Raw genomic sequence first — 23,105 nt, forward strand, 5'->3', positions numbered from 1 at the left:
TCCATGCAACTGCCCTTCAGGAGGTGGAGGAAATCAGACCACAGTCAGAAACTGGTATGTATTAATAATCCTTATTATAATGAATGAACTATTGTTCACTTGTCACAGGTGAAAGCAGGGCAGGGGTTCACAAAATAAAATTAGTCTTTGGTGAGTAAGCAGCAATTTGAAGTAGCTAAACACTGTGACAGGCAATCTGCATATACACACACAGAGTTTTGCATGTATTCAAGCATCAGCTGCTGGAAACCAGTGAAATTTTATCTTCCACACAGGAGGGAGAAAAGATAAACCTGAGCAGTCTGTTACAGCATGAAAACAGCACAGCGAGAGAGATTGTTTATTTAAAACAGATTAACTGTAACATAATTCCCAAATCTTTTTAGCTGAAAATGGAAAAGGTCTGGGTGTGAATATCCATTTTAAAACATGTTTATGTCACACTTCAGAGAAAGGTCAAAATTAATGTTATACTGAAAGAATTTTTCAAAGTGCAATTATCTTGATTCTCAGAGCAAAGAACACTGCTATTAGGTTTACCACCTAGGGTTTAAATTTCACCTTTTTTTTTAGTATCTCTTTTTTTAACTAGGTAACTCACAGATTATATTGGGAGCTGCATTAAGGAGGTCTTATAGGACAGAGCTTTGAGCAACCTGGTTGTGTGGAAGGCATCCCTGCCCACAGCAGGGGGCTGGAACTGGATGAGCTTTAGGGTCCCTTCCAACCCAAACCATTCTAGGATTCTATAGCTACTAACTATGATGCCCACTAGCTGCTTTTCCCTCACTAATCCACCAACCCTAATTCTCAGGGGGTTCCCATGTGATGTCTCCGAAGAGAATGGGGAAGTTATTTCTCTGTCTGATCAGCCTGCTGGTCTCATTGCCGTATTTCTCTCAGTTTAACTCAAGGGCTCATGTCTCTCCTCTTGCAGGCATTTCCCCAGAGAGAGTGGGAAGGGATCAGATTCATGTCTCTTCTCTTGCAGGCATGTCCCCAGAGACAGTGGGAAGGGAGCAGATTCAAAACCCAGACTATCCAACCTCAGGAAGGCAACAGTCAGACAGAAAAATCATCATTTTCCTATGCCCTGGTGCTTGCAAATTCCCCTCCTCATTTTCACAAGCTTCTCAAGCCTATTTGTTGACATCTTTACAGCGACCCAATGCTCTGTGAGCAGATGGCATCAAGTCTGGAAATCTTACACACGCCATGTTACATTAAGCCCTGGCTGACTCAAAGCAATTCCCTGAGCAATATTATTGACTTTCTTGGAGTAAGCGGTAAACCCATCTTGGGAGTTTTGCAGCCTCTTGTATTAGCAAGAGCAAGGAAATGCATAAGCCAGACTCCCCGGATGCTGATCTGTTTACAAAGAGTGTACCTCAACATTTTATTTTTTACTAGTGTGGTTCAGAGAGAAATCAGTTTGTAATTCCAATTCTACTTTTCCATTCAGTCCTCAGCCCAAAGAGTACGGTTGGCTTTCCCCTCTTGTTATTTCCAGAAGGACTCTTCCATTCCTGTCCTCCACCTCAACCAAGTTCTCTCTTCTGTCCCTCCTCACCCCAGCAGACACACAGATTGCTACGACCTGCTTACTCCTCAGGTCCCACACCTTCACCCAGCCTAAGCCTTTGGGTAGTAGCCTTCACTCATCCAGCCATCACTATGCAGAAAAGAATGTCACTGCTCCTTCAGTTCCTATCTGTGAAAGGTACTCACAGGACGCATCAACATCAGCAAGGCCCAGGTTTGCCCATGGAATAAGGCCGTTCTAGTTGGGACCCACCACAACAGAGGCACCTCTAAAACAGGCTCAACAAGTAGTTGAGTTACTTCAGCACACCCCAGCCGGGAATGAGCTCCTCCTCCACCACAGCTCTGGATGGGGCTGCTTCTTTCCCCATCAAACACCAGCTAAGATTTTGCACTTGCCTGCACTGTTTGCACAGGAGTCATCAAATGCAATGCTCTTAGGAGCCAGGCATGCTGGAAGAAGAAAACTGCTCCGGTCCTCTGCCCTACAGCAGTTAGTGCCTTGCCAGTGAAGCAGCTATAACCATGCTGTGATTGACCAGATGAGCCCCGGTCAAGGTTTCGTATGCAAATAAACATCCAGGCCTGGGCTCTTACCAATTGCACTGAAATGGAAGTGATGAAAAGGTGGTGAAGCTCCATATAAAGAGATCTACACAACCAGGAGGAGGTTGGAGGAGAACAGACCTGTGCTTTGTGGGTATGCCCTTTGAGTCTTACTCCTGCTCTGTGACTTTCTGACCTCTTAACTTGGGAGTAAGCGAGGCTTTTCATCCCCACCACTTGGAGTTTGCATGGTGTCACACAGCACCCAAGACTGGTCCGTGCTTCAGTAACAGCAGGTGCAAACAGATGCTCCAGTTTGCACAGAAGAGCACACAGAAGGGAGCCAAGGACAGTGCATGTGTGCTCAGCAATGGTGGTGGTGCCCCACAGAGCACAGTCCAACACCAACAGCAGCAACTGCTCCTGGCACACCAGAGGCCTCAGCATAGGCTGAGCTCCCAAGGAAGGATACAGCACTGCAAGATGTGCCTGGGGCCCTTCAGCGAGGCTGGGAGAGGGAAATGGTCTTCTTGCCTGCACAAGGTGAGCACTTGTTGGAGAGCTGCAGGAGGAGGTGGGAAGTCTGCACAGCATGAGAGACCATGTAAAAGAGGGAAGTATCTTCTCCAAGACCCTACAAGAGCCTCAACACCCAACTGCACAGATGGAGGAGCAATCAGAGTCTGTACTCATTGAGTTGGGAAAAGGAGACTCACATGATGGAAGCTGGTGACTTCTAGCATCAGGAGGAAGGCTGCTGTTCCACCTGCAGATTGCAACTACAGAATAGATTTGGTGCCATGGCATCAGATGAGGGGCTGGGAGCTCTGTTCAGAGCAGCACTGGAGGTAACTGAGCCTAAATTACATGGCAGCACCAGGAGAAAGTGGGAGCAGCAATAGGAGACACCCTGCTGTCAGAGCTGACAGAGGATGCTGCCTGGGGAGATTTGGTAGGATCCAGGACACTGAGGGTAATCTGAAGGCCAGAAAAGCTTCAGAAGTCTATTATCCCCCATTGCTCATCCATGTGGGCACCAACAAAACTTCCTTTGGACATCTGAAAGGTATCAAGCAATACAACACAGGTCTGGGGATGATAGCCAAGGACACAGGTGCTGTCCTCCTCAGTCTTGCCTCTAAAAGGGAGTGGTAATGGGGAAAAAGCTTGAGGAAGAGTGGATTGATCCTGCAAATCAACAGCTTGTTGCAAAGGGCATTTACAACCATGGACCCTCTCTGAAGATCAAGGGCTGTTAGAGAGGGGTTGATAAGTGGAACAAAAGCATCTGTGCCAGTAAGTTTGTAAGATGGTGAGAAGAGCTTTAAACTAGGAAGGACTGGGGGAGCAGGGAATGACAACCCCCTAGCTAAGTAAGGAAGTGGTGTGATGGGTTGGCAGCATCAGCCTGCTTTGAGGTTCCTTTTATTATTAATGTATCCAAAAAGAAGTGTGAGAACTTAAAAGGAAGAAGACTGTAGGGCTGAAGGGACTAATTGGAGACAGATGGTCAGACATTGGCTCTTAAAAGCATGAAGATCAGCTAAGAACATCAGTCATCTATCTGAAAATAGCTTGAAATACTGAAAGAGGGAAATCACATCTCTCGCCATCAGTGCCTTGAATCCAGCTGCAGCCTCCAGCTGTAAAACCCAACGCAGCCCAGTAAATAGTAATCTGGTCATAACCAGCATAGGACCACAGACTTTATGTTGATCTACCAGTACAGAAGAAACCGGTGAAAGACTCAGGTGCTCTTGTTATTCCCTACTTCACCCATTTTTGCCTGTATGTTGATAATACCTGCCTAAGGCTTCCTTCCCTTTTCTTTCAGAGTTAAGCTTTTTGTCCTGATCTATTAAAAATACTTTAAAATGAACAAAACCTGCTGCTTCTCCCCTCCTCTGAGCCAAGCCACAGGCTGAGGGGAGCAGGGGACAGAGGAGTCACCTGAAAAAGCAGCCAGCCATGAAGACAGCACCAGATGCAGGGCAGCAAGGCTGCCTCCAGCACACCTCACAATAGCCTTTGCACCAGATTTGTGTCTCCTCTAGCCTGAAGTTAACTTAAGGGCACTGCTTCAGGCCTCACATTTTTCATCTGCTGCCACATGAACTTGCTCTCTCCCAGAAATCCAAACATCATTTCCCACTTAAACAACGGCAGGCACAACCTCAGGACATCATGTGACTTTCCAGGACTCGGAAACCAGTTAGACACAACTGCACACTGGGTTTTGATTTAGCTGTAAATTCTCCATGCAATTCTCTTCTCGTTTCTTGTTCTGGGACCCAGTTAGTAGAAACACTTCGAGAGCATTTGGCATGATCCCAAAAGCGTCCTGTGAGATCTCTGTGTGAAGGATTCAGCCGCTGGGATTGTGGTGCTGAGCCTTCCAATCCCTGATGCTCTTTCTGTGCTTTCCCAGAGAGCCAGCCCTGCAGCAGGTCACAGTTTTCTCTCTATTTCCTCCTCCCTGTCCCAGTCACCCTCCTGGACCCAACCATAAGCAGAAGGTTAGTGCCGCACTGAAGCAGCCACACAATATGGGACAGATGATCATAGAGTCATAGAATCAACTGGGTTGGAAAAGACCCTCAAGATCATCCAGTCCAACCACTCCCCAGCACTGCCAAGGCCACCACTAACCCATGTCACTGAGGGCCTTGTCTACACGGTTTGTGAACACTTCCAGGGACGGTGACTCCACCACTGCCCTGGGCAGCCTGTTCCAATGCCTGACTGCCCTTTGGGGAAGAAATTGTTCCCAATATCCAGCCTAAACCTCCCAGTTCTAAACCCTTAGCCAGTGGAGCAGAGGGCTGTGAGTGTCCCAGCAGGCAGCACCGGAGGCTGCCCATGCCCCCAGCATGACACCTGGCTATAGGACAGCAGGGTCCCCACCAGCGCTGCCACACAGGCAGCTGAGTGACACCCCACATCAGCACTAACCTCAGAACAAGCAGACCTTCCCCGCTGCAAATGGCACCGATCTTTCATGCTGTGAAGGGGACAATCAATCTTGGGCTAATGCAGCTTGTTACAGCAGCAGCCATCACTCTGATGAAGCAGCACAGCTTGTATCCTGCAAGACTCACGGTGAGAATGTAGTTTCCTGGCTGCCACATTTAGGGAGATGAACCCAGAGGTCCCAGATAATGAAGCTATTACAGAAATCACATAAAGCAGCAGACAAGCCTCACCCTCCTATTCCTGCCCACTCCTAAGTTTTTTTTCCCTCCACCTTATGTATTTCTTTGTCATGTTCTGTACACATACTATACTCCCTCCTTCCTTCTCCTGTGTTTAGTATTATGAACTTTTACTCCATAGATTCATAGAATTTAGGTTGTAAAAGACCTTTAACATCATCAAGTCCAACCATTAACCTCTCCATCCCAGAATTTCAGAAGCGGCATCTGTTAAGTTCATAAGTCAAATACATCCTGGTGGAAATCAAGCCCTTTGTGGCACATAAGACATGCTGGAAAATCCTCTGCATTAAATTACCCCCGTTATCCCATACCGTGCAGAACTTAGGGAAGTGATTCTGATCTTTTGGAGCCAGCAGGGTGAAGACACAAATAGGAGAAACACCACTTTCAGGGAAATACTACCACAGCACAGGCAGGGAATGGAGTCAGAACAAACAATATTTGGACATATAGATCTTTTCTTCCTTGGTAGGGACACGGTACCTGTGTGAAGCTAACAGCTCTGCCTCTCCAGATCTCCCTCCCTCTCTTCAGTGTTTCCCTTTTGTTTGAGAGTTCCTGACATCAGACTTCCAACAGCATGAATTTCTTCCCAAACACTGCTTGTCATGCCTCTTTTTGAAGCATGTTGAGGATGTGACACAGCTCTGAACTTCTTTTTCTTTTGGGGGTGGGGGTTAATCATCAGATTTCATATCTTTACTATTAAAATCCATCAGACAACAGAGGAATCTAGGTAATGAGACAAGGCTGTCACTTTGTAGGAAATCAATGTCACGGTGTTTTAGAAGCAAAATCCATTTACAATTACATTCCAAGAACGAACGTATCTGGGCCACTTATTTCAGTGTTGGTAATGCAAAACACTGCCTTCCTGAGACATGCACCATCAAACACCAGTTATACAGCATGTACAGAAGATGAATATGAGTACACAGGTTCAGAAGATAGGATGCTAGACTCACCTAGATTTTTGGATGAAGGTTTCCTTTTTGTTGTAGCTTACCAGTCATAGTCAAAGTTTTAACTGGAAATGGTCCGAGTTTAATCCGGTTCCTCAGATCAGCTGGACCTGCTGCCTTTTCCCATAACCACAGCAAGTTGCTGACTCTCCCTTGGAAACCCTTGTTCTGCAGTAATCTGCACTTCTTTCAGCAGGTCTAGTGGACGCACACAGTTCCACACTCTCCTCTTCCACAGGCACACATCATTTATCAGCACAAATCTCCAATCCCAGACACTTCCTCCATCCATACTCCATACCAAAACTGTGGTCTCACTTACCCTGTGTCCAGCCCTGGGCTTTCACATTCTGGTCTTCTACTCACCAACTACTAGAGCTTCAAGTTTGCCAGTGAAACATCCACATATTCACATGCACTGAGACAGAGAGAGAAATTAGAACTATGAATCACGTTTAGTATGAGACCAGGGCTCAGCCAGAAAAGCACACTGATGAGCAGCCTGCTTACACACAGCGGGACCCTTTTATCCTCTCTCCTACCCACTCTCCCATGCTGTTTTCTCCCCGGTTTGCTCTGATCCCCCCTTTCCCTGTCTCTGGCCCTTCCCTTAAACACCCCATAATGTTTTGTGCATTCCTGTAATTCCCTTTAAATATCTGACTCTCGAACACTGCCAGGGATGGGGCAGCCACAGCTTCTCTGGGCACCTTGTGCCAGCGTCTCAGCACCCTCACAGGGAAGAACTTCTTCCTAATGTCTCATCTCAATCTCCCCTCTGTCAGGTTAAAGCCGTTCCCCCTTGTCCTGTCCCTACAGGCCCTTGCCAAAAGCCCCTCTCCAGGTTTCTTGTTGGCCCCTTTAGGCACTGGAAGCTGCTCTAAGGTCTCCCCTTAAGGAGCCTTCTCTTCTCCAGGCTGAACCAGCCCAGCTCTCTCAGCCTGTCTCTAGAGCAGAGCTGCTCCAGCCCCACACAGGCCCATGGAAGCAAGCTACCTTTCTCCTGGAAGGCAAAGAAAACAGGATTTGCCCCTCTCTGTGAAACAGCATGTGTCCCCAGTGCTGAATCTGCCTGTATTTAACTTCCCAGAACCGCGTCAGCATGCCCTCATGTCTCACGAGCAGCGCATTTGTCATCTACAGACACAGAACCATTTAGTTGCTAATGGAAGCAGTTTCTGCTCCCCTGACACTGGTGTTCATGCAGCCAGGCACAGCCCAACAGTCTGACAGGGCAATGCTCCATCATGACTGCCCCAGCAGAGCAGCACCCACGTGAACCCAAACACTGCCAGGAGTGCCCCAGCTAAGTTTAATTAGTGCAGAGCAATGACCCAGCATCACTTGCTGAGCTGAGGGTCTGCAGGGCCAGAGACCCCGCCTGTCTACACAGACATCCGTGTTTGCAGCAGGGTCTCTGTACTCAGCCCTGCTCTGAACATCTCCTGTCCCTCCTCTTTCACACCTCTCTGGGGTGCTGTCTGCATGCATCCTAGCACTTGGTTTACTTCAGGAATGACTAAAATAATTAGAAAGGATAGGTTGGATGGGGCTTGAAGCAACCTGCTCTAGTGGAAGGTGTCCCTGCCCATGGTAGGGGGTTGGAACTGGATGAACTTTAAGGTCCCTTCCAACACAGACCTCTCCATGTTCCTATGATGAATAGATCTGTGTCACCCTCACCTCACCAACGTGACTTCCAAAAGTAATATGAAAGCTGGAGATGCTCAAGATGCGAGTCAGGAGGCTGCTTTCCTTTTCCATGTCCTCTCCCTGGAGAGAAAGGCAGGCACCTTTCAAGAACAAGCCTCAGGAAAGGCCTGAGTCCAGAGGCATAGATAGCATGCCTCCCTCTACTAGTGGATAGCAAGGTGCTCAGGTCAAGCTCTTAAAAATAAGCACTGCACTAGGTCTGGGTTTAGCATTTCAGCATCAGTCACATCATGGGGATTGTTAGACCCACCATCCTAATGAGATGGAGCTGTCTAAGAACAATCATTATAGACACTTTCTTAGCCATTGGAAACAGCAGCAATTCTCTGTGTGCCCCATTACTAAAGGGCTCATTTATGGCCCAAGTGAGTGGAAGAGGCTTCATATTCTCCTCCCCTTGATTAAGTACTGTGCTTGAAAAGCAGGGCTAAGTGTTTATGAGCAGCACAAGACTTAAAGTATTTCCCACATTCTACCACACTTCACGGCTTCCTGAACACAGCCAGACACAGCAATAAAAGCATTCAACAGCAGCACAGACCACACATGGAATATTGTGCATGGACAGACACAGCACTTACACAGAGTACCCCTGGTAAATTGCTGCTGGTTTCCTCATGCTTTGGCATGGGACAAGTGGCAACCCCAGACAACCCATGGATCTCACAGGATCCTGAGTGTCCCTCTGCAGAAACCACTGACAGGGATCAGAGAGAATGGGGGTGAAGGGATGGGATTGGCAAATAAACACCTCTCTGAGTTTCAGTGAGCCCAGTATGTCCCCCGCCACTGACATTTTAAGAGGCACTACGTAACCAGTAAGTAAAAACAACTTCTTCTAGGTCTATTACCATGAAAAATGGGAAGGGACTTTATTGACTGGCAATTAGAATCTTACTACTTTTGGTAGCATACGGCAACTAAGGAACAGACATTTTTATTAAGGGTATAGAAGCCAAACTGCACTAGCAATAACTGTGTTTTATCTTCCTGGGAATATACAATAAAAGAGTCATATCTTGTAGCTGAAGTTTTTGAAAGGCATCAGTAATCAAAAGTCAGCACAGAATCTTATCAAACACTACTATCTAAAGACCTGGTTTTGTGTCCGTCATTTTCATTCTGGGATGTTGTACCTGTCTCGTCTTAATGAGCTGATGGTGAAATGGAGGTGAAAATTACCCAGAGCTTCTCCTGAAGCTTGCTCAGTAGGACTATCAAAAGGATGCTCTGTGTTGCATAGGCACATGGTCAGAGTGAGTTTTGGTGGGGGTATTTTTCTCAGTGTGGATAGATCAAAAGATGAGAAAGGAAACCATATAAGGGATGGAAGAACAGCAGTAAGAAGAGGTGTTCCAAGTGCATGATCAGTTTGACTCAGGAAACTACATCAGTAAGAGCCTGCTCCAAAGGCCATCAGCAACTACACAAAGGCTCCTGCAGGATTGGAAGACAAGGACAAGGTCACAAATTGGGTCTAAGCCACAGCATAGTGACAAAGCTGAAAGAGCCACTATACTTGGCCGTTCAGGACCCGAGTCTCATTCCAGGTGTGCTCATAAAGACGTCTTAAACCTTCACAGAGAGAAGGGTTTGAAGGGCCCATCCTGCTCTGCATCCCTTCCAGCCCCTCATGGCCTTATTGGGGAATGAATTCTGCCAGGTTCAGCAAAAAGACAGTTCTCTGCAGCAGTCTAACTTAAACCTTTCCAAATTCATTTGTGCTTCTATTAAACAAGCCTCTCCTAAGGCACTGCCAGAACAGTCCAGAGCTTGCATTCGCAAAGCTAAGATATTGCTACCAATAAAAATAAATAGATGGCAATTGCTAAGGAATTATGTTTACACCAAAAATGACTGAATTTATTACCCTCTGAACATGTGCATAAAATGGAGGTTCCTGCAGGAAGCCTGAACACTTGCTGGTGCATCATGCAACAGAGTGACAAACAGGCACTTGCAACACACAGGAGTGTGTTGGGATCTGGTGACGAGGGTCCCAACCACCCCCTTTTCTTGTATGCTGGAGGACTCTACTACAGGCTTACAAAGATACCCCCCTGCAGACTCTCAGTGAGATAGGAACTGTTGAGCACAGGTCTTGAGGAGAAAGGGAAGGCTGAAGATACTTGATTCAGTTCCTACCTGTGCCACATCTGAGGGACAAGCCACCAATGCATTCCAGAGGCTCTGGAGTCTGATTCAGAAGCTCTGTGCACGTAGGACTGATGATCAATGTGACTCACCATGCTTGCCCCATTCCTTCTTGGTGAGACATTTCAACAGAGGATTTACCTAACCCCTTCCTACAAGGAAAATATTTTCATCCAGCTTCTTATGCATCACCCACACTACCCCACATTAGGACTTTCCTTCAGGCAAGAAGATGTCTTTGCTCAGAAAGGAGCATAGTTTGTTGTTGGAGCAACAAAAGGCAACCATCACCTTCCTGCTCACCTGAAACAAGGATGCATACACAGACTGAGGTCCATCGCTCTCAGCCCTGCAGTGAGATATTGGTTCATCTCCCAGCCTCCGGAATCTGGCTGCTGGTTATTTCAGGTCCATCACAAGGTCTGACAACAAAGCCCTTTCCCCAGACTTGCAAGCTCCTCACCATGGGACAACCCTGCCTGGAGAGAACCTCACCAGGAACCAAGTATTGACCCTGAGGAATCCAACCCCATAGCTGGAAAGCCCTTCAAGCTACAGAGGCCAAACTATCCACTGCCCATGTTTCTCTTGCTCTCTGGAGAGCATCTAGAGAAAACCTCACCTCCTCTGAACCTAACACAGCCCTTTCCTGCTGCCAAAATACCTTTTGTAAATGTGGGGCACAGTGTTCTCCTCTGCCAACAAAACCAAAACCTCTTGCAACTAGCTCTGGTCCACACAGCCCCCCAGGCAGGTACCCCTAAAACTTCCTTGTCTTCCTCACCCAAATCCCCCCATCTCCAGGTCAGGGGTAGCAAGACAGGGGACCATCTTCTCCATCACGTTTCTGCCCACACAGAGACCCATATACCTGGTCTACTTGAAGATGTCCCTGCTCACTGCAGGGGTGTTGGACTAGATGAGCTTTGAAGGTCCCTTCTAACCCAAGCTGTTCTATGATTTTACCCAAGTCAAGAACAACATCCCCATAGCTCACTGCCCATTTCTTAGGGATTACATTTCCCCATGAATCTTAAAGCACATGACTGGTATTCCCCTTGCCCCATCCCACCACTTCCCAGTGCCACATCACACCTATCTGCCCATGCTTTTGCTTCATGATCCTCAGAGGTTGTGCAAAGTCCCTGTCTGATGCAGGGTTGGTGCTACTGTCACCAAGCCCGAGCTTTGTGGCTGGGCTTTGAGGTGTTTGGTCATTGGCAGGAGACAAAGTCAGCACCAGAGCTGCGATGATTATGGGGGTTTTCCTCTTTCCTCCCAGCCTATAAGAGCACCCAGAGGCACATCTTCCCCTGCAGGAAGCAGGGCTGTCACTCCTCTTGCAGGCGGGCTCCTCTTCTGAAGTGGTGGAGATGGCAGTGAACCTGACCTGCAGCTTCACCACACTTTGCTGTGTAGCACTCTGGAGCTTCAGCAGGGCTTCCGGAGGTAAGAGTGGAAAGGAACTTCTGTTTTCCTTGTGCTTTAGGTCCTATGAGTGCTGCTTTCTAATGCACCGGTAACTAACTGCCCTTCTCCAACTGTTGCCCATGCTGGCTCAGCACAGCAGGGTTCAGGCTGCAGATGAAAACCCAACTGCTTAAAAGACTTTCTTCTCTTGTAGCAAACCAAGTTATCTGGGGACAGCATCGAAGGATTTTAAAGTCAACTGATGGCTTTAAGTTATTTGTCAGTATTTAAACTCTGCACGACCTTGATTATTAAATCTAAAGACTGTGGGTAACAATTTGACTGCTAAATGCAGATGGGCACTTCAGTGCCGATTAGCTGCCTTTAATGAAGCATTACTGCGTGTCGTTTCTTTCTTTGCTGAGCAAGGAAACACTCTTGATTGCAGCTGGCCTTAAATCTTTAGAATGGGAGCTGCAGACAGGAGTGTTTTCTCTGCAGGTTTTAGCTCTACTTCAGTTTTACTCTGGCTCCCATACACGCAGTATTAATGCACCCAGGGGCATGGTGCTTGGTTGGCTGGTAGCTTCTTTTCAGCTGTGGTTTCCTCTGGGGGTTGAAGAGGCATGCAGGAACTCTGCTGCATCTTAAATGTACAGATAAAGGCTTGCTCCTAGTAATGGGGAGGAGGTTTTGAAAGCACCTCATGGGGAAGAAAAAAGCAACCTGTTGCAATCTGCCTGTTTGCTTCACTGCAGGCTAGGAGGGAGCATCCACAGGATTGCTGTCTCCTACTGCAGGAAGAGAGCCCCCAGAGTATTCCTCAATGAGGAAAGTACAAGAGAGAGCCTCTCAATACAACATTCAACTCATGTCTGCAAGAACAGTTTTCTCTTGCTTAATAGCAGGCAGTTTCCTGTTAACTCAGAGCAAGAGAAGAGTCGACCCTGCTACCACTCAACAGGAGGGGGGAAAAACTCCCATCTTTTCCCATTTCCAACCCCAGAAGCAAGGATGGGGTCTGAAACACAAATGCTCTGGCTCTAAGAGCTGTTTTTCCAAGCCATGAGAGCAAATCCTCTGGGCCTCTGTATATTGTAGGTGCTTGGCCAAGTCATGCAGTGCAAGGCCAGGCTGGATGGGGCTTTGAGCAGCCTGGTCTAATGGAAGATGGCCCTGCCCATGGCAGGGGGGCAGAACTGAATGAACTTTAAGGTCTCTTCCAACCCAGACCAGCCTGGGATTCTGTAAGAAGCTGTCATGAAGGTGGTGAAGAGAATCAGAACTACAGGTGCCCACACCAGAGAGTTTCCGGGTTTTGGGAGGAGTGGTGCAAACTATTCCAAACATCAAAAGTGATCTCAGAGCAGTGTGAGCACCTTGCAGCAACTGCCTTGAATAAGACTTAAAGTATATAAAGAAAAACAACTCCTAATCTTGAGGAACGTGGCTCGCTAGAGAAAAGCAGGACAGGGAGAATGGGTAAAGTTCTTCCCAGGACTCAGTAGATGCTATATTCACTTTGTTCTGGTCTGAGTCCTTCTCAATACCAAGTTGTAATGGGTGAAGAAGGTGCAGTGCCCTGTAGCCCTGGGTGAAAGCTGAAGCATCTACACTAGCCTACCACCTGCCTACAAGACATGGTTTATTACCAGCCTGCTACCTGTCTACATCTGTTCCAGCTTGCTAGACTGTGAGCCCACCTCTGCGTTGCATTTGAGAGGCATTGACACATGTGACACTGCTGGATCTACCAGGCACTGGAGCCAGGAACAAGGGACCTTTGGTCTCCAACTCTCACTTGGAGCATTGCATTTCATAGTTTTCTTTCCATACACACCACATGAGCTCTGCCTCACTCACCTTGCCCCACGTGCCTAAAATAGATACCACCATGCCTCTAGAGGTGTTGAGGGATATTAAGCAGCAAGAGATCTTGTGCTGAGTTTGAAAAAGCCCATGGTTATATCCTCCTCCTACAAGGGACAGGTTCTGCTGTTGACACCCCAACCACTGCCACACCTGATTTTCCAACAGGCATAAGAGCATAGATTCAAGCAAGGTCCTGCAGAGCAGGCAGAAGAGCCTAAGCCAGTGAGCTGCTTTCAGCCTGGCACACTGTCCCAGTGCTAGGTAGGCTCAGGTTGCCACTCTTTCTTCTGCTCTGGTTTCTCAGTAGAAACTGGCTTAAATTCACAGTCCATGCTTGGCTGTGAGTGAGAAATCTAGCTGTGAAAAAGCTGGAGGTGATAAAAACCTTGACTTTCACAGTGTATTTAGCCCAAGCTCTGTGTGCACATTTGCATGCATAGGCAGGCTCACTCCCTACACACACAGAGCATGAGCTCCAAGGGCCGTGGCCCACACTGGCGGGTCTTGGCATCAGCAGTGGCTGCACAGCAACTTACAAGCAAGAGGGAACAATCCTCAACCTGTATATTTCACAAGCAGGAAAATAGAAGGGAAGGCAAGTGTAAGAGGGGAGGAAATAAAGACAAACTGTGAGCTTCAAGCTTCTTTAAAATTACTGAAAAAACAAGCAGGGCATGGGCAAATGAGCTGTTCAACCAAGTAAGAACATAGTGTGTGGAAAGGAGTGCTCAAACTCAAAAGCTTGTGGGTTGCCCCCCTCCAATCTCCATCTCCTACACACCTTGCTTCTCCACTTCGTGGCTGCGGTAAGTTGGTCCTTTGCATTTTGGTAAGGGCAGCAGCACTTCAGCACCCAAAGCATCCTGTTCTAAATAATATTCATGATACCTTGGCTTCTTCTAAAGTCACTCTGAACTCTGATACCACTTCTAGCAGCTATTGACATCTTTTGATGTCAATTCATTCTACAGGATTGTTTCATTATTTCAAACGTAAAAAGGAAAATGACTTTGTAATGGAGGTGAGCAGTCCCAAAGCTGGTTTAGAAGACTGAAGCTCCACCACTTCGGGCTCCTGATGTGTTTTGCACTCATGCTTTGTGTTGTTTCAGCTACTTATGTCCCACCTAATTTGACCATGAAACCTGGCTTCCCTGTCCCCATGAACACTGACAACCCTGGTGTCCGCAAGGCAGCTCGCTTTGGAGTCTACAGATACAACAACAGTTCCAATGACCTCTTCCTGTTTAAGGAATCACAAATAAACAAAGCTATGGTACAGGTAAGAAGAGCTCAAACTTCTGGTGGTCCTCCAAATCATTTTCCAATTGACCCTGCTACAGAGTACCCAAGATAAAGGAGCCCTGATCCTCCTCAGGACTGCTATGGATGCCTAAAGATAAATAGCTCGGGTCCCTCTGTCCCCTTCAACTCCTCCACAGAGGTTTGCCACCCCATCTGTACCTTAGTAACAAAACAATCCACACACAATTCACAGAGGGACTACTTGATTTGCAGCCAAAACTTTAGCACACCTTTCCCATGCCCTTACTTTAAAGGAGGAAACTGCTTTCTCTAGATTGTCAGAGGGCTGAAATACATGCTCTCTGTGGAGATTGGACGCACCGTGTGTGAGAAGAGGGAGCACTCCAGCCTGGATAACTGTCACTTCCAGAAGGAAAAAAATCTGCAACAGGTAATATCTAATTCCTCTGGGGTATCCAGTAGCTGCAGGTGATTCTTGGCCATCTCTAGCTGTATAGTCACCATCAGAGCAGCGCTGCCATGTCCCAGGACATATACAAGCCTCCTCCGTGCAGGGCCAGCTGAAGTAAGGCAGGGTTATCAGTGTATCAGGGTTATCAGTTATCTGTCGCTATGGCAGGGGGGTTGGACCTAGATGATCTTTAAGGTCCCTTCCAACCCAAACCATGCTGTGAGTACAAGCAATGTAGTACCTCTCATGCATCCAGGGCCCGCCCCTGTCTGTTGACCCAGGCACAGCCATCTAGCCCCTGTTCCTGGGTGACAGAGTCAAAGTGTGCTGAAATACAAGAGATTCTGAATAGAGATTTCCGAGGTGGAGGAAATCCTTACCCAGGCTTTCAACAAGGATAGCATTACCTAGCAAACTACTTTCCCTAGGATGAAGAGGGCAGACAAAAAGAGGCTGTGCTGTCCTGCCTCACAGCTCCCTATGCCAAGACCAACCAGCAACCCCCTGGAATTTCCTCACCAATTCTCCTTTTATTTGCAGATGCTGAGATGCTATTTTGAGGTCTGGATAACACCCTGGTTACATACAGCACATGTTCCCGTTGCTCTCTGTCACTGACTCACCTTTTTCCCCATGAAAGCCTGACCTACAGGGGATCTATGACCATGAGTTTTGTTTTGCCTTGCCTGGTCTGTTGAGGCCAAAACTGAAGTGGGGAAGGGCTGTACAGAACTACCCCAGAGCTTTTCTCTCAAAGCACGTGGTTTTTCCCTAAGAAAGATGCTCAAAAGTGACAAAGACCTGCCCTAACTGAACTCATTGCTACTCAGTTGTGTATCTGTTTTTCCAAAACTAAACTGTAGATGAGAACACATTGTCATTCATTCAGTAGAGCCATCCATGCTCTGGCTGAATTTCCAAGCCACGTGAACACACCCAGGAAGCTCTCTTGGACTTGCTTTATCCTGTGACAAATCTTCATGCAGCTGTGATGTAAACAAGTCTAAAATCACAGCACATGTGACTACAACACTGAGGAAAGCTTTACAGCAATGGGGTAGCTTGCCTGGGGATACACACCAGAAAAAGAAGTCTTAAGAGCTCCAGTGCTAGAGAAAAAGTTAAACTTACCTGTCAGGAATGCATGAGGTAGAATTGTTCTTTCTTCCAGACAAGAGAATAGATAAAACTGTGCTTGAATTAAGTGCTTGAAACACACCCACAGCCCACAAATGACACAGTAACTACTGCTTCTATTTAAATCAAAAGCTAGTCTAGGCTATAAAAGGGCATCATTGCAAATGTCAAGGTGAATAAACCCAACCATATTCCCAAAGCATGTTTTTGCTGAGGTTAAACAATGAAGTTTCATTCAGGTTAATATGTGACATTCAATCTCTGGCTGATCACAGCTTATAGTCAAGTTTAGTAGACTGATGGTATTTTCTAGGTGGATACCCACCCTTCCTTCAGCCTTCACTCTTTACATAAGCACAGATTGCTAATTACAATGGACTAAAGCACTTATTTGTCAGGATTCGGGTAACTGCTTCCTTAAAACAGGCATAAAGTCTGGGCCCTGTTGCACTTTCTTTCCACAAACACCTTTTTCTTCTGACAGTTGTTGCCTTTCTACAGCAATATTGACACACCTATTAGCAGTGACACCACCAATTTCAGCATTTAGTCAAGAAAGGGCACTCTGTTAAACACCTCTCATATCTGACATTCTCCTTCCCCTTCCCCAAGAAAAGAAAGTTATTCACATGACCTCTGGGTCTGCTGTACTTGCTGCTGAGCTTAGAGTGAACTAAAGAAGACTCAAAATCTTTTTGGTGGGACCACAGGTGCATCAGTGTACTGAGTTAGTCTCCAACAGTGGGTAGAAGAGTAGAAAAAGGATAAGAACCAAAAAACTCCCAAAGGGCAACTCTTCATATATCTTATCCCTCCTGAGCACCAGCAGCAGTACTGCCTATTTTCTTTCCCACTTCATAGCTTCTTGAACAGTGTCTTAAAAGGGAATTAGTCACACAAAAGCCATCCCATTTGGCATGGTGAGGTCTCCTTCACTGCAAAAGGCATCAGAAGTTGCTCAGTTATGATACTCTGGCAAATGAATCAGTAGAGGTAACTATGCACCAACGGGCAAGACTGGGATTGCCCCAAGGCTACTAAAGCACCAGCATGACACAAGCCCCACAGAAGACTTTGTTTTGCAACCCCAGTTTAAGATCCCATCCAGTTCAACTTTCATAGCAAGAGGGCTTGCAGCCACAGGACTGTGGCAGCCTGGCAGTCACACAGAACAAGGTAACGGAAGCACCGACAGGAAAGAAACACTTTCATTTGCACATCCCCTCCATTAATGAGGACAAGCACAGGAGGCTAGTGAAAGCAATGACATTTTTAACATCACCTTTCCCTTCTCTGGTGCTTTGCATTGTATCTCAAGTAAATCTTGATTATTTCCTTTTCAAAGGCGAGGAAAATGAGCAATGGTGTAGCTTTATGTTTGACTATCACCCAGTGGCAGAAAAAGAGAGCGCAGCAGTCTTAAGTTGCAAAGCACGACTCAGTCCACTAAATGATACAGACAACCAAGCCCTTTAGTTCTTCAAGATGCAAACCTTCTCATTTAAAATGTAACAACACAGCCCTTCCTTTGTAGTAGCTGACAGAAAAGCATTCTCTGGATTTACTAAGCAGGGTATCTGTTAATAGAGGAAGTAAACAATTTCCTTTGGAGATGCCAGAAAGCATCCATGAGTTACTACCGCGCTCCAAAATATTCCACCAAAGCCTTCCTTATCCATTATTACTATATTTTGCAGAGGCCTTTTAGCCCGTGTACATCTTCAGACACCAGTTTTCCCAAAATCTTTACCAGTTCTCCATAAAAAGCATGCTGAAAAGGATTCCTAGAGGAGGCCCTCTTCCCTCCCACATCCCTCAGGAATGCCCACCTACATCAAGTACAGGAGACATACAGGGCATGGTAAACATGGAGGAAATACCACCACTGTCCCCTTTTAAACCACCTGGAACTAGTCTTTAATAACATAGAAAATGCAACTTTCATTCATCATCTGACTACAGTGCTATAAAGAAACACAGGAGTCCACAGATAATGAGCAAATTTGATTCTGCATCTTGATTAACAGCTAATTGTAGCGTCTGATGTTCATTACGCAGGCTGGAACTGAAGAAACTCAAATGGTGTAACTAGATTTCTAGGCATGTTCTGGATGTTGCTGCCCCTACCACAGCACCATGGTATGACATTAGAACATGCACTGTAATCACTCCTGAACAGGAGGTTCTAAAACAGAAATAAACACATGCAAGACATCCTCTTCAATCCGAATCATACACAGCTAAATTCCATAAATCACAAATCCTCCCAGTATAAGAAGACATACAGTTACATTAAAGGTGACAGGTGATGTTTAGGATGACTCCAAACAGAGCTGGGCATGGAAAAGCAATGGATTTTCTTTAAGGAGCACAGAACGGTATGAAGATGCCCCACCATACTCCTCAGATACCAACAATGAGGCATGGCAACTCCAAAGCAAGAGCAGTCACACCAAGGAAGAGGACAGGTACAGCAAGCTGTACATTTTCCTATGGCACCAGAACAGTCCTACTGCACATGAACAGACTGTCTTTCACGTTTTGTCCTTGGTCACATGCTGCCTGAAGAACACACTTCCCTCGTACCTCAGGAGTATTCTAGGACAGCGGCACTTTACCATGGATGGGCAGTTAAACATGCTGAAGATTAAGTCTGCAAATAAACGGAGACCGGAAGGAGCCCAGGTAAAGATATCCATTGTGCTCATGTGCCTCACTAACGTAAGCTACTGTTACTCCATTGGGATCATGAAAGCTTCTTCTGTAGGCTCCTGTCTCGCTAAGTTCAACAACAAGGCTGTATTTGGGCACAAACTTTGTCACAGTTTCCTGACTCAGCAACTAAAAGAAAAAGACAAAAAAGAGAATTAACAACAGAAGATTTTGTTCTCCACAATTAGATCTCACACACTTAGACAAAGACCACACTCCTTGGACAAAGTACCTAAGAACATAAGCACACATTTTGAGTAAGCAGTACTACACTGTTCTATGTTCACCTTTTAAACTTCAGCTAATGCTTTAACACATTGTGGTCTTCCTTCTGTAGGACCAGGCCAATTTTTAAAGCCATAACTGAGGCTTTAGGAGCAGGTCAAACTGGAACTGTTCATTTAGAGTCTGATGGGCAAGAGTAAGGATTAAGCAAAGTCATTTTCTTCCCATGTACTACCTAGGCTACCTTAATGCCATTTTCTTCCTCCATAATGGCAAATTTAAAGCTTACAATCTTGGAAGAAAAGGATGCCAAGAGAAGACCCAGCCAAGGACAAACAGACCCTCTGTAAGAGGTCTTCCTAAAGAGACTATTCCTTCACTCTCATTCACTGCAGTGGTACCTCACTGAAAAACATTTCACATTTCCAGTTTTTCAAATCTTAGAGGGGAAAAAAGATCAGCTACACTAGGCCAGGGAACACACTGAACAGTTCTCAGATCTGGTCTTATATTGTTACCAAGGACCAATACTTTCAAGCCATAACTGAAGACACATGTAGAATTCATGTAGCTGTTCTAACTCTACTCGCTCACAAACTGCTTTCTTATGAAGACATTTTTTCTCTCTGTGGTTAAAGTTTCAGCCTATTAAAAAGCCATGTTCTTGCACCTGTCACATTTGCTTGAAACTTTTTTTTTTTTTGCCTTGAAAAATGCTGTGTTTACTCTGAGAATGAAAAGAAGACTTCTTAAAATATCAAGGAAGAATTCAGAAACTCATTATTTTTGAGGAACAGCCCTTTTTTCCCCCTTGGGATTTGTCTGCCTGTAGCTTAATACTGTCCCTCACACTTTCAACACAGCTAAATGCTTTTGCAGTTTTGCCAAGGTTTTTTTTTCCACTAGCAAAAAAGTGTGAGGACATGTATGGAGGGAATCCCACCACGCCAGTTCTGCTGCCACTCCTGTTGGTAGGAATTAAGAAGTCTGAAATTTGTTTTCATTGAGGACAGGTTAACAGTTGGACTCAATGATCCTAAAGATCTTTTCCAACCCAAATGATTCTGTGATTCTATAAACAGGCTTAACACATTAACTTCCACACTCAACACTGCTTGTTCATTTATTTGCGTTTTTTTGAGAAGTGTTTTCAAGTCTCTGTACCATTTAAAAAAGCACCATGCCATTTCTTTAGCATCAGATATCCCTTACAAAATACATTCATCTTGCTCATCCTCATCCTAAAGGGGGATGTGACATAACAACAGGCATACAGAGTCAGCACCTAGAAGCATACCTAACATGCACACTCTCCTGGGATGCCTAGGGTAGTCATTAGAACAGGTCAGACTTCCCAAACACTCTCCAGACATCTGGCATTAAGTAGTTTAGGCATTTTGGGTACAAAGCTGAAGTCTTCACATATCCAAGTGTAGATCCTGTGTTGCTACATGGCTAGGGCAGAGATAGTCTCTTTTTCTTCCCTGACATCAAGATGGAAAGCAACTTAAGAGATGTGTACCTGCTATGCGTGTACCTGTTACTCAGAGAAGCAAATGTTAGTTTTACTTCCTATGAACACAAAAGGGCTGTTCTACCTGGGGACAACCACAACAGTTTTAACCATGGCACTAAAAAAAAAACCAAACCAAAACAAAACAAAAAAAAAACCAACCTAAAATCTTCCTGTCAAGAGAAAGAAACAGGACAAACTAAATATTTATCACTTCTACTCCTATACTAAAGGTGATTTTTTAAAAAAATAATCTTTTGGGGTTTTTGTTGTGGTTTGTTTGGTTTCTTACCTTAAATATCATTCTTTTAATCCATGGTTTTTCAGACAAGAAATCCAACAAAGAAAATCCAGGATTGGGCCGGACAGCTGCCATAGCTACCCAATATCCTCCAGAGCTGCTTAACCTGATATTATCTGGAAGACCAGGCATATTCTCAACAAACATATCTGCTCCACCTTTCATCAGCCCAGACACATAATACCTGAAAGGTATAGATAGTAGGATTAGGACATCTTAACTCAAGCTGTCTAAGTAATCAAAAAAATGAAAAGAATTTATTTTTTCCTTCTTTTGGTGCAGGGAAATACAGCACAGCCACATTCTGCTCCCCAGAAACGGAGCCTATGATAGAAATATTATGCAGTCCAGATGTTTACAGTGAAAGCAAAACATTAAGTATCAAAGAAGGCCACCTTCTTGCCTTGCTAACGTGGAATGAATAGAGTATAGTGTTTCCTTTATGATTCATTTATTTAAACAATATCTAAAACAGAAAGTAGTAATCATTTCAGCAAAATCATACTCACCTCCTGATTCTAGCCATAGTTGTCTCCTGTACCAGGACAAAATCTTCTGCAGGAGAAAGCTGGACACCATTGGGAAACCTCAGTCCCACCATTAAGACTTTCACTTCTTTTGTCACTGTGTCATATTCCAGCAGACTAAAAAGAAAGTGTAAGGTTTAGAGTGAAGATATATATTTACTCATCCTGGTTTCCTTCTCCAGGCATTAGATCTTCTCTCACATGTACTTCGCCTAAGTTAAAAAGACAGAATAGCCAGGAAGTATTTATGAACACAGCAGAAATACTAAGCCACTTGAGATTGGCAGCATTCACGAAGGATGTAGGCTGGATGTAATGCCAACATCTTCACCTTTAAAATAGATGGTCCATGCAAGTCCTCTTGAAGGAAAAAGAGGCATCTCAATTATTTCACTACAGCTCTCTCTAGCTATATCTACCTTCTCTCACCCTCTCCTGGGCAGTGCAGTATTTACACAGGGGGTGCATAAAGAGAAGAAGACAACTGAGGAAGTGGTGAAGTACCTTCCTACAGCTGAGCTTACAACAAGTTAAATGTCTTGGGAAAAAGATACTTGCCGCCCATCATCTGAGCCTTCCATGATCAAGTATAAGTAATCTCGTCTTTGCCATTTGCTACTGGAGTCAGTGAAGTAGATTTTCCTTCCATCTTTAGTCACTGTAAGGTCATTCACAAATGACAGCTTCTGACCTTCAATTAGTGTTTTGGTTGACACAAGCATTTTCGTTTCACCTGGTTAAAAAAAAAAAAAAAAAAAAAATTAAAACCAGCAGACACACAAAACAAGCTTTTTTTATGTCCTGCCTTGGAAAGGAGCGAAATACTAACAGGAAATTAGCAGCTACTTCATATTTTTTTCCATTCATGCCTCTGTTAACTAATAAGGTCCTGGGTTATAATAGAACAACTCAACACCAAACGTGAATGACCAGAAGAAAACACTCTTCAGAAAAACTGGAGCAGTAGATGATGTTCCCTACAGCTAAGTGCCAGACTTTTTGGGTTTCCGAAGCTCATATGAAGCCAAGTACTAACTCAGGAACCAGCCCTGTAAAAAGATACAGGCAAGCCAAACACTATTGCCTCTTTCCGTATAAATCTGTAGAAACAAATAGTACTTTCTCAATATTAAAACATCAGAAGGTTCACTAAACTGCTCTACCACAGTCAGTTCTGACACATATTACTAGGCAAGTTATTAAGGTCAAATCTCTAAAAATTAACCAAAAATCTATTAAAGTCATCTCTGGGTATGCGTTTTGGGTTGGTTGGTTTGCTTGGGTTTGTCATGACTGAGGTAATATGGCAGTTGTTTGCCATCAAAAGGGGAGACCTTGATCATATGCTCCCAGAGCCAGAGAGTCTGAGCCCTTCTGTTATATCTCACCTAGCATTTGGCTAGCCTCCCTCTCCCTTCCTGAACCAATCTGGAGATGTAAACTGTAAGAAAATCAATCCTACATGAAAGCAACTCTTGCCTTCTGACAACACAGCTCCTGAAACTGAGGTCTGGCTCAGGGACATACAATGAAGGGCACGAAGCAATAGTGCCTTTCTCA

At 45.3% G+C, this 23,105-nt stretch overlaps 2 protein-coding genes across 2 annotated transcripts in view; one reads left to right on the forward strand and one right to left on the reverse strand.

Moving 5' to 3' along the window:
* Nucleotides 1-11,505: 11,505 nt before the first annotated feature.
* CST7 (cystatin F (leukocystatin)) lies at nucleotides 11,506-15,748 on the forward strand. Its single transcript, XM_010017632.1, has 4 exons — nucleotides 11,506-11,581; nucleotides 14,526-14,695; nucleotides 14,993-15,109; nucleotides 15,671-15,748. The coding sequence occupies exons 1-4, from the start codon at nucleotides 11,506-11,508 to the stop codon at nucleotides 15,746-15,748; spliced, it is 441 nt and encodes a 146-aa protein (XP_010015934.1).
* A 2,506-nt stretch (nucleotides 15,749-18,254) lies between these two features.
* Nucleotides 18,255-23,105, reverse strand: part of APMAP (adipocyte plasma membrane associated protein) — a gene marked incomplete at its 5' end in the record, with an annotated part of 11,838 nt that continues 6,987 nt past the window's right edge. Inside the window, 4 exons of the mRNA XM_010017633.1 lie at nucleotides 18,255-19,108; nucleotides 21,010-21,202; nucleotides 21,528-21,662; nucleotides 22,104-22,278. Coding sequence (XP_010015935.1) covers nucleotides 18,899-19,108; nucleotides 21,010-21,202; nucleotides 21,528-21,662; nucleotides 22,104-22,278 — 713 coding nt within the window. The remainder of the gene's footprint in view (nucleotides 19,109-21,009; nucleotides 21,203-21,527; nucleotides 21,663-22,103; nucleotides 22,279-23,105) is intronic.

This window comes from Nestor notabilis, unplaced genomic scaffold (assembly GCF_000696875.1).
Source record: "Nestor notabilis isolate BGI_N333 unplaced genomic scaffold, ASM69687v1 scaffold5617, whole genome shotgun sequence".
NCBI lineage: Eukaryota > Metazoa > Chordata > Aves > Psittaciformes > Psittacidae > Nestor > Nestor notabilis.

Bases quoted from the DNA above. Each gene is read 5' to 3' on its own strand.
- CST7 (XM_010017632.1), top strand. From the start codon at position 11,506: ATGGCAGTGAACCTGACCTGCAGCTTCACCACACTTTGCTGTGTAGCA. The intron at 11,582-14,525 runs GTAAGAGTGGAA...GTGTTGTTTCAG, and splicing joins CTTCAGCAGGGCTTCCGGAG to CTACTTATGTCCCACCTAAT. The intron at 15,110-15,670 runs GTAATATCTAAT...TTTTATTTGCAG, and splicing joins AGGAAAAAAATCTGCAACAG to ATGCTGAGATGCTATTTTGA.